Here is a 12,350-nt window from a genome sequence, read left to right as displayed (position 1 = left end):
AATTTATTATATATTTATTGGAGTTGTATCCTTCTGCTTCGAAGGGGTCATGACACTTGCATCCTTTGTATTAAGACTATTTTCTTTATTACAGGAATTAGAACATTAAAATTTTTATCAATTACAAAAAATGGTTTCACCATAACTATTCTATCAATATCAATAAGTATTTTTATATGAAAATTGAGTTTCATTCTTCTGCTTCCGCGGTACAGATATAAATATTTGCATAGTTAATGTAGCTTTTCACTAATTGAATCAAAATAAAAATTTGGCTGATTTACAAACAACTGAGGCGTCTAATTACAAAAAGCGACAAGTCCACAATTCAATATTTTCGGGAAACAACGTTTCTGTGTTTCAAGCTTCAATTATTTGTTTTAACATGAGATTATTTTTTCCGTTGTATTCTATGTCGAAATTAGAACCAAATGGCAATTTGTTTCAGCCGATAAACTCTTAAATGTAATAAATATAGGCAAAATAAAATTGGACGTAGCGCTATTTGTAGCTCACTTTTTAATTTACTCCGCATAAGGCACAAATTTCCGGGGCACTGTCATGACTTTACCAGATGCCACAGCATGGGAGACGCCCTTTTCAATATTGAACGTTTCCTTATTGGTTGACTTAAATACGCGCGAAATCAACCAAGCTTTAAATAATATGAAACACGGACTTGGCGCCTTTTGTAATAAATCAAGACTTAAAATATTTTTTTTCGTAGGATTATGTCGCGGTTTGGAATTTATAGATCAATACATATTGTGTAAAATTATACAAAGAATATTTGCGTATTTTTTTCTCAATTTTGACCAAATGTGGACTTATCGCTTTTTGGAATTAGACGCCTCAACTATCAAATAGCACTTGAAGTGGAATGGTTTTTACCAGTAGATTATTACCAATCTTGGGATTTCCATCCTAAAGGAAAGTCTTTACCTACCAGAGGCACCTAGCGGAAAAATAAATAAAAAGTATTTTATATATTATAGGAATTATTAAAGGATTACTATATTTACTTATATTTTTATAAAAATCTTTTTTTTTTTAAATAAAAACTTTGAATTTGTCAAAAATCTCTTGATTGCAATATAGAAAACTTAATAAACTCAATTTTAATAATTAATCCCTTTAACAAATTCACATTTTATAACATTTTTTTTAAATTGTAAGTTTATCTTTGACTAAAAAAAAAATATTTTTCTTTTTAATGTTTTTAGATGCATATTTATTAATTAATTTAGTTTAAACTGTAAATTATCAAAAAAATGTCTCAAATTGTAAGCTATTTGTAGTTTGTCTAGAGTATTTTCCGCTAGGTGCCTCTGGTAGGTAGAGATATCGCCTTAGAGCCGGGCCACACTGGGCGACTCTGGTCTCGGGACCAGTCGCTGAGACCAGACCGATGTATGCAGTTATATGGACCATGCCACACCTGGTTGCCCAGTAGTCGCGCAAGCAATAGTCAGGTGATCAGTAAAATCTCGTTCTTGCGCTCGGTCTGGTCTCCCGGTCTCTCTAGTCGGGCGATCGGTAGCGATGTATGAAAACATATGGCTATGTATTGAGCGCTGCCACACTGGGCGATTAGTCACGGGCAGCCACGCCGGGGAGAGAAAACGTATTTGTTGCATAACTTGCGTGTACATTCATTATTTGCCCAGTGTGGCCCGGCTCTTAATGGTGCACAGATGCAAAATTTTTTCTAAATTACTAGATATACTATATTATTAATATGTTTTAGGAATTCAAGCCAAAAATGGACCACTTGACTTGTTATTTACCGGGCACATTGGCTTTGGGTGTAAAAAATGGTATGCCACAATGGCACATGCAACTTGCTGAAGACCTTCTGTACACCTGTTACCAGACTTACGCGATGCAGCCTACTTTCCTTGCTCCAGAAATCACTTATTTTAATTTACATGTAAGTTAACATATCTACATTATTATTATTCATAGCCAATCATTGAATTCCCTTGTTCATAATTTTTATATCCAGACATTGGGAAGGCAAACATTTTATACATATAAATACATTCAGTTTTTATGATCGATCCAATGATATTAATTATGGCCAATTAGTTACACGTCACGCTGATAATGTTGTGGATCCCGGGCCTAGCAAATTCTTCTGTTGTTTTGTGTATTTGGATCGAGGTATGAACCTAATAAGGAGAGTATGTGGCTAACTTCCATTTCTCGTAAAAACAAAAATCTTTTAATACAACCTCCACCCTGTGAAGGCTATTCCGATCTTAGGATCTAACGTATGAAAAAAAAAACTTTATTTTTTGTCAGCTGTACATTTGCCGTTGCTAAATAGTCTGATGTTACTAAACGGTGAGCCATATCGGAAAAACCAATTCAGTTGGAAACATACTTCTATCAATTATAAGTTAAATTCAATTTCTATCAGTATTCTGTATATTTTGGATAAAAATACTTGAACTATATGTTATTATTACAGGGTGAAGTGTCATCCGACATGTATGTGAAGAGCAATGATGCCCACAACCTCCTTCGGCCAGAGTTTCTGGAGAGCTTATGGTATATGTACCAATTTACAGGCAATACGACTTACCAAGACTGGGGGTGGCAAATATTTCAGGTCAACTATTATTTTCTCTATTGTTTTTTTAAATATATATTTCTTGATTTTGGTTCAGAACACTTTTCTGTCATATGTGTATTCATGAACTATCGAATCAAGCTTCATTTGTTGGTTACATACAGTAAAACCTCATAGAAAGCGTAGTAAAAATCGACAAGATCGAAAATAAATTTAAAAATTATGGGGGGAAATGGTAAAATTTAGATTTTTTTTTTATTGTCATTGTTTTGTTTCTGATCATTCATGTGCCTACCAAATTTTTCGATGATATTCTTTCAAATTAAAATAATTGCTAAATACCAATTGTCATTAATTCATTATGTGTAACTATACCAAAAAAAGAATGTACAAATGATGTACTGTAGGTAGGTTATTTTCAAATCAATGTGAGACAAATTGTCATATACTCTGTCCTGTCAAGTGTCTCTCCATTGCCCTTGATTGAAAGTCAGATAGGACAGCGTCATCGGCGTATTTCAGGTCTCATAAAGCTTTACCGTGGGGGGTGTGATATGTATGCCCTCGGTCAGGTGTTATAGACTTCCGCAGTATTAAGTCAAACAGAGGATGATGAAGAGAAACGGTGTAAGGACAGCCTTGACTGACTCCAGTCACCAATTCTGACACAGTATTTGCTATGCTCATCCAGGCATTTGATTATGGCGATGATCTTGGGAGGGATCCCGTATGCTCCCAGTATCCTCCAGAGGGAGGGGCTATAAGGACTATCGAAAGGATTCTCATAACCCTGAAAACCCCAGGCCAAGGAACGGTTTAGCTTATAGTTTGGCTGGAGATGACATTGAAAATTATGGATTTGGTCTGCACATGCTTTTTCGGGTACATGTAAAATTATTAGTATTGATACTTTGGGGCACTTGTAGAATTTTTAATGAATTTTGGTATGATACGATTCATAAAAATCACAATGTAATAATTTTATGAATATTGTTACAGGCCTTTGAAAAATATACGCGGGTCCAGAATGGCTACACATCTATTGGCAGTGTGAAGAATGTTGACAACACTCGTCCAAGAGATATGATGGAGTCTTTCTTCTTGGGCGAGACATTGAAGTATTGTTACCTGCTGTTCAGTGACAACCGCTACACTCTCGACCTTACCAAATATGTTGTGAACTCAGAGGCGCATCCTTTTCCTATTCGAGAAGTATAGCCGGTAAGTTAGCCAACTATTATGATCCTTTTAATACCTTTTGTAGTATTATTATTACACATTTCATATTGCTATCTGTAATCCATATAAATATAGGTAAGATGGAAAGCTACTTAGCAAACTGAACAGATTAATAAGATGTGAAAGCTAGTTGCCAAGGATCAAGGTTTTGAAGCCGGGCTATCTATATTATTCTATGACTCAACCCAATGAACACAACCACAGTACTCTCTCAGTAATCCGCCGCTCGATTGTCAGACAACTACTATAATCCGCTGTTATTTTTACTAGTCAAAATCACAAAATCAAGCTCTATACTTCGCCGGTATTCGTATGTAAAATTGAATAGTCCACCGCGTGCCTATATCAGCTGTCCGCTGTTGTATTTAACGTAGCTGAGGCATGGAACAACCTACCGGGATGGGCAACAATTTCTTCATAAAAAAAGCTGTGGCAATCCATGAATAAAGATGACGAAAAATGGGAACCGGAAGACTCAGTTTCATTAGAAGAATTGATTCAGAGAGCGACTGAAAACTCTGAGCTGACGCAAAATGTTTTAGAAGAATGGATAGCAGAAAGTTCTGAGGAGTATCGCCACTTCCGACTGAAGATGAGCTCTTAAATATATCAAGAGGCTTGGATTCTGAGGATGAAGGCAATAATTGTCAACCGACCGCATCTCATACAGCCAAGTCAAAAGATGCACTAGTCGGGACTGACGCGTTACTATTAAATGGGCAGAGGAAAATAATGCAACCGTGTTGCATCAATTACGAGATGGCACAATCTTCCAACAATATTCAGAAAAAAACAAACACTGAACAAGTGGTTGTGTTAAGTGATTTACTGTTTAATATGTATATAGTTAATAAACTTAGTTTATAATTAATATGTATAATTTAATACATAATTGATTTTGATTATAAAAAAACCGTAAGTTGCTAGTACAAATTTCTCAGTTTTACGAAATACTGTTTGATTTTTACAATATTTTGTATTTATGCCCTATAATCCGTCGTTTTCACTATTTGGACACTTGTCTGGTTTTTGGGGTGGCAGATTACTGAGAGAATAAATTAATAAATTATAAAATAATTAAATAATATATTCTTACAACACATATTTTAAGTTTATCCCATATTTCTCCACTCTCGGGTAGGTAGGGTAAGCCAGTTCTAATTAATTTTGTGTTCTCTATATTTAGCAGGAAAAATTTAGAGTGATAAAGAAGTCAAAATATCGTAGCGTTCTTTTGACCATGTGTTTTTTTATTTTTTTAATGTGTTGAATTAACGGAATGAATTAAGGTATATTTTTTTAGTATGTCATAAACAGTCTATTGAGAATTCTCCATTCAGAATTGAATTTCGTATAGTTTTCACGAGGTGTTAGTAAGTGTTTTCTTTCATCTTTTAAAATGTAGGTCTTCAGTTCATCTCACGAAATCTAGTGATCTTATAAAAACATTGACATGTCGCGAAGGTTAATGTTTAAATTTAGCTATATACTAAACAAAGGCTATGGATATCATTTGATGCCTGGGTGTTATGTAATTTATTTTGCTGTGTATCGAAAAATCTGTTCTTGCACAGTTCTCTATCCTAGTATCTCATGCATTCTGTATACATGGTTGATTTGGTGCAGTCTTGAGTGGACAAATGATTAAAATCAATAAAACTTAATTTCTTCTTGTTTCAGAATGTACCGCCATATGGCTGACTGATTTTTGCGGTGCTGATATGCTGAACGACCAAAGTTTGTAGAAATTAACAAGTTATACTGATTCTTTTTTAAACCTCAAATGGCCATTGTAAAGTGTTTTTCTAATATAGTAAAACTCCGTTAATATGAACATGATTAATTGAAAATACATTGTAAATCAGAAGTTTTCTGTGTATGTGTCGCAACACAAGAAGTCAGTAATAAGATTTTGCTGTATGACTAATTATTGTAATTTGTGTGATTAATTTGAAATCAAAACGAATATGGTCAAGCTTATGAAAATAGCCTCACTAGGTTTGCTAGAGCGAGCAGGTGACGTGCCCGGCCCTGCGTAATGTAATAAAACTTTCCACAGGCGCTGCGACGGACACCTGTGGCTGGCACATGGCACGTCAAAAAACCAATAATCATGTAAAAAATGCTATTAGAAATTAAAAAGGGCACTGATATGGTAATGATCTAATTTCAAAATAAAAAAATAATTGTATTCTATCAGATAATCATTTTATGTAAAACTTTTCAACAGTCAACAGTTTAAGACAGTTCAACATGTCACAGTAATTAAAACTTGAGTAAAGGCACACACCAACATACCTATGTTTATATTTCACTGTCAATTGAAAATTGAATGTGATGGGGTGACTCACTAAAAATGACAATGGCCCAATGACTATAATATATTTTATGAAAGAAAAATTCTCAAATTTCTTTTGCAATATAATATACATTTTGTAATTAGATTTTTTTCATATTTCAGTTCGATCGATTTCGAATTAACAGGGTTTTACTGTATTTAATAATTGTTCATATGTAAATAAAGTAAGTTTAAGTTGATGAAAGGATCAGAATATTTTTGTATCATTCATGCATTAATTATTATACTTAAATTGTATATACCACTAAACATGTATTAAATCTGTAGTGGGATTCTATGCGCCATCAATATGAATCAATTACCCATCTTCCTTTTTGTGCTCGTGCTTTGCTTTGTTTTCTTATATAAATTGATGACATCCGATACAAAATTCTAATGTTCCGTTTCCATTCATAAAAAAATACTGCAAAAAATTGCAGGGCCCAAGTTTGGACCCCCGACATCGTGTTTGCCTTGTCTTTCGTGAATGTGTTTGGGCGTCCATAGAAATGACCTGTCCTGTCCTGTCCATTTGTGGGACTAGAACGATTGTTTTATGATATTGTTTGGAAATATTCGCTAAACTTCAATTTTATTAAGAGTCCTGGAAAATGTTGTTTTTGTAGAACGGTATTGTTATATCCTTCCAGTGATTCTTTCGTGAAATCGCATATGTTCTGCTACTTTTCTATGAAAAATATCAAATTTGTAATAAAAAAAACCCTTAAAATAATGACATTTATTTATAACGGTTCAAATATCTGCAGTAAAGTAACCTTTACCGCTTCATTTTAGACAAAAAAAATTCTTACCTTTTTTCATTTCATTTTTTATTTTACAGCCATTGATTTACAAACTTTATTGATAATAATTCTTATAATTGAATTAGTTACAAGATACTGACACCCACGGTGGCCGCGCGGCATAAGCGTTGGACTATCACGCCGTGGGTCTCAGGTTCGAATCCTGGGTCTGGCAAGTATACATATTGTTTTTCAGTTTGTGTGTGAGTCAGGGTATGGACCTAATAGGTTGAGTTTCTCGTAAAAAACAAAATCTGTTAATACAAACCTCTACTCTGTTGAGACCCATATGATCCTATTAGGATCGGACATCGTCAAAATAAATAAATAAAAACTATCACAATTCACTATTTTTACACTATGAATATTTGAGGCACTAAGCTAAACTAGCTCCTGGCAATTTTTCAATAAAATTAGTTTTGAATGTACGTAGGTGCTCTAAACAGTTTTCCCAATAATATTTTTTCTCACTTTTTGCTGCAATCACCAATTCTTTCGCTAGTGTGTCTGTATTTAAAAAGTTTTCAAATTCTGCACACGATTCACTATTAAGTCGTATTTGCAATTCCGCCTTTACTGAGTCGATATTCATGTTATTCCTGGCCTTCGTCCACACACTGTTCATGTGACTAAATACTCTTTCTGGGTAAGCATTACTCTCAGGGATGGACAAAATGAATGACACATTTTTCATCAGCTCGACCGATTTTTCATGCTTTTTGAAAAACTCTGCCCATAGATTTTCATCGTTTTGCTCTTTGTTCAGAGCAGGAAAAACCAATCAAAGTGTATATTCATTATATAACGCATCAATGTCAATTTTGATTTGTAATAAATATATTTGGGATAACGGATGTGTAATTGCCCCCATGTCAATTCAAAACATTCTTTATTTCTCTTTTTTACAAAACACATAAAACCGTTTTAAAAATGTTTGGCTGAGTGGTATATTTTATAGCATGGGCTCACACATAATCCTACATCACAAGCTACGCAAAAACATAACAGGAAAGTGCTTTTTTTTTTTTTTTTTGAATTGTCACATACATGTCATCGATGTCGAGGCTACTAAGTGAGTGTTTGACTCAAAAAGTGACTGTATTACCAAACATTTCAAATCACACTCTATTTTTATTAGTATTTAGATTGTTTGCACATGTCCATGTACGAGTTTTTCAGAAGAAAGAGTTTTTATATATATAATATCCAAATATATTATCATATCCAAATACCATAATTATACAAAAAAAATACTGTAAATTTTTAAGAACAAATAAAATTCAAAAATATTCAATATTCAAATCATGTAATTTACATTCAAGGTATTTTTTCTAATTTTCCAACGTTATCCACTATTGTCACAATTTGCAACTTATAGGAGAGCAATTTAAAAAAGTAATTTTATTGGTTTCATCATATTTTTCTACCTGTGTCCTGCCAAATTATAAAATTAGTTTTATTTATAAATAGCGTAGTAATATAACATTAAACTTTCTAACAACCTTCACCCACGGCTTTCATTTACTAAGTTTACCGAGACATAGTTCTACATTTAAAACGTTGCAGCATAGCACAACTAGGGTCCGGTGTTTTTTACTTTAAAATATTTTCTGTAAATGGCCAATCTTAATCGTCATGGAAAATCAGGAAACCCAAAAAAATACAGAGAAATATTCTATTATAGAGAATATATTGATATCAAAATTAATAAATACAAGAAAAACAACCGTAACAGCTAAAAAAACTGAAATAAAAATGTTAAAACGCCATTGAAAAGTTTAATAAAGAAAAGGAGACAGATTAAGGCCATTGGACCCGTTTTTTCCTGTCTTCTCGGAATCGTGGAAATAGAAAGCACTTTTAAAACGAACTGATGCACAATAAACTCTTTATTTATTTAAAATCTAATAAATAATATTCAAATAAATCTTTTTGTGTCATTAAAATTTTCTGAATCTCTTAACTTTTTAAAATAAATGACAAATAGTCGGGTCCTGTTTTCGAAATTGGCCAAAACGACTGTCACGCCACAATGGATGTTGTACTTAATAATAGTTTTTCAGGTATATATTGTATGAAAGAAATGCGTGAAATAATACATTTCATTGATTAACCCACATACTTTTTTTAATATCAAAAAAATAAAGATTTTAAAGCCATTTTAGTTTGAGTATACATCAGCCAATTTTGAATGATTTTTTCTCATAAAATAATGTATACTGCACAATAAAAATATTTTTTTTATTATAATATAACATTCACGTAATATTAAAAACATTAATTTACAATAAAAAAATCAATAAAACCCTATAAATTCGGTACAATTAGTGACACTGTATTACCAAAACACGTCGTACATTTTCATGTATTTATCCTGTTTTCAGACAATTTAGAAATATAATTATTTTGCAAAATTAACGAAAAGAGACCATTTGATCGATTAATCCATACAGTTTTTCTAAAATCTTATTTCTAACGTTAGTAGGCTCTGGAATTTCAAAGGGATAGGACGTCTTTTTTTTTACAAAAATTATTCCGTCGCGAACTTTACTTTTATTTATTACTTAAGAAACTCATGGAAAAATGACCTTTAATCGCATTGCAGTAACAATCAAATTGGCAAGTTTCAATTATTTGAATATATAACATTATCGTTCTGTCGCACGCCAGGTGTCATAAATTGTATCAAACATCTTAACGTACCACTGAATGTCAAACTGAGAAAAATGTAGTTTTATTATATTGTAATACAAATGGTTGCAGCATGTGGGATATTGAAAGATAATTGAATGTAATAACCACGATGGCTACAAAGAAGTCCTGAAGGTATACGTTCGGTGCAACATTTATAAAAAAAAAATATTTTGATAAGCAGTTTAGATAAAATATAGGTGGACTTTAATTGTTTTGATAAATACCTACTTGGTTGGGCTTTAAGCGATTTGAAAAACTTTGCATGTACTTAATACAGTTTTTATGTACCTTGGTGGCCAGTGGCGCACCCAGGGGGGGGGGCAAGGGGCCCTGGCACCCCCCAAAAATGAAAATTATCAGAATGATTTTAAAAATTGAAATTGAAAGCCAATAAACTATACCTTTGGGCTTAGACACATAAAGACACGGCAAAAAAATGATTTGTAATAATTCTCCAGTACCCTTTTTAGAAAAATGTCTTAGATTTTAATTTCTAACACAAAAATTTCGAAACACTAATGTCAGGTTTTTTACACAATCCCTAATGGAACTGTCAAAAAATTCTCGGTGTCCACCCGAATTCCGGAGTGGTGTAGGTCATGGCTGGGGAGGGCTGACAGAGCTCTAGCCTGGAGGCCCGGGCTGTGGGGGGCCCGGCGTGTCGGGTTGACCAGATAAGTGAGATAAACACACATAAATTAGCTTTAATAGTAAAAAAAGTCGCCTGCGGCACTATTATACTTCATTGCCATGAACATTTTCAATTACTTATATAATTGTGCAATATATTTTTGATTATTATGTGTCGATATTCGACACTTCCATTATTAAAGTAGATGTATTAAAAATCGCCAATAATCCACTGTATGAGTACCCTTAATTTGAACTGAAACACAATTTGAAGAACGTTAATGTAGTGTTTCAGACTGCCTTTAATCTTAGCGGTAGGTAGGGGGCCCGCCAAATATCATAGCCTGAGGGCCCATTTCAGGATGTGGGGACCATGGCGTAGGTACATCGAGTGCAATAGACAAAAGACCGATAAACGAGAAATTAGGCTGTGAAGAAGCAAAAGATCCTATGGGACTAATTTACATTCTCCTCCTTGCCCCCCCCCCCAATATTAAATCCTGGGTGCGCCACTGTGGGTGGCCATGTTTTATTATTTTCAAAGGGACGTATCCAGGAGTATGTTTATTGGCATTATCAATAGAAACATAATAATATTTTTCAAGGTCTATTTATTATCGATCTTAAGTGGTTTATGTCACAAATAGTAAATTGGTAGAAACTTTAAAGTAAAATACGTTTTCGAATGCTGTCATCGTAAGGGCCACTGAAACATGTGTCATAATTTTATTAATCGTTAAAATAATAATAAAAAAAGTCTTTTGGGACACAAAATCACGTATATGTTTTATGATATATGTATTTTTCGGATGGTTTGTGGTAAAAACATTTTTTTTCATACTGCCACAATTCAACTATTCATAATTAATTGTTTGTTAAATTTTTCATTGTGATCTTTGACTTAATAGGTAGGTGATAAAGTTTTTACCTTACTTTGTTGTATTAATTTATTGTTAAGTGAGAATTAGCTGCTTTCGTTGTCAGTGTGTATTTGATGAGTGCGCATAGTGCCTGACGATGTCGAAAGGCGAAACCAGGATCGCATAAAACGACTCAAATGAAATAGTACAAAACTTAAATCCATTAGAATTTAATATATTTAATGCCGAGTTGAATTGAATGGAATCACCTTAGGCATTTATTAGTAATTATTTAACACAAGTAAAAAATATATTGAGGTAAGAACCTAGTTCATTGAATAATAAAAACAATATTACTCTTTACATCACAACTGACAAGATTTATATGAATTGTATATTGCCTGAACTCGTTGATCCTAGACTAACACGGTCGATGGATATAAGAAACCCTCAATATAATAATTATATTAGATGCTATCAATAGAAAAGAAAAAAAAAATTTAAAATAATAATTTATAATAGTTATTCTAATACATTACATACCGTTAAGCCTGTACACTAATTAAAGAACCAATTATTAATTTTCTATACACACTAATGTTCCAAAATCCTCCGCGGCGACCAAAACGTACTGCCGTCAAATACACGTTATTATAATAATGGTTTCTTAAATCTTGATTGTTGCGTAATAAATTTTAAAAAAATTGTACCTCGACAAATATTCATTGAATTGCTTTCTTTTATGAGTCATGTTTTTATAATTCAATAAAAACGCAATAATAACAGAAATCTTTTATGCCATCTTGTGAATGTTTTAAACTTATAATTTGTAATGTGAGCTCATGAAAAAATGAATAACTTTTGTATTCATACACACCGATATATATAAATAATATACCAATTTGAAACACCTCAGAAACATACATAAGTATTAGATTTTTTTTTGAAAAATATTTGGACTGAATTTGAACCCACAATATGATAGGTTCAAGAAAAGGTGTCACTTCACAAATTCAGCATATCAATAATATGAGGTTCTTATTTGGAGGTCTACTATTTTTATTCTTATAATTTATTCTACCTACCACAAAAATGTTTATAAAATTTGTTAGGAAAAAAAATATTATTAATTCAACACTTTTAAAACCTCTGATTTCGTATCTACTCCCCGAGACGCCGAGCGAAGCGATTTTTGTTTTTTTACTTTGATA

General features: G+C 32.7%; 1 protein-coding gene across 1 annotated transcript in view; it reads left to right on the top strand.

The window, feature by feature from the left end:
• The window catches only part of LOC147079934 (endoplasmic reticulum mannosyl-oligosaccharide 1,2-alpha-mannosidase-like), a 34,106-nt gene extending 25,908 nt beyond the window's left edge, over window positions 1-8,198 (top strand). The window contains exons 9-12 of the mRNA XM_085947004.1: window positions 1,748-1,930; window positions 2,474-2,614; window positions 3,575-3,796; window positions 5,495-8,198. Coding sequence (XP_085803130.1) covers window positions 1,748-1,930; window positions 2,474-2,614; window positions 3,575-3,793 — 543 coding nt within the window. The 3' untranslated portion in view covers window positions 3,794-3,796; window positions 5,495-8,198. The remainder of the gene's footprint in view (window positions 1-1,747; window positions 1,931-2,473; window positions 2,615-3,574; window positions 3,797-5,494) is intronic.
• Window positions 8,199-12,350: the final 4,152 nt, after the last annotated feature.

This window comes from Rhyacophila brunnea, unplaced genomic scaffold (genome assembly GCF_057557595.1).
Source record: "Rhyacophila brunnea isolate RB1 unplaced genomic scaffold, BYU_Rbru_1.0 scaffold_1, whole genome shotgun sequence".
NCBI lineage: Eukaryota > Metazoa > Arthropoda > Insecta > Trichoptera > Rhyacophilidae > Rhyacophila > Rhyacophila brunnea.
The sequence above is the reverse complement of the archived record's forward strand: the minus strand, read 5'-3'. Positions and strand labels throughout refer to the sequence as shown.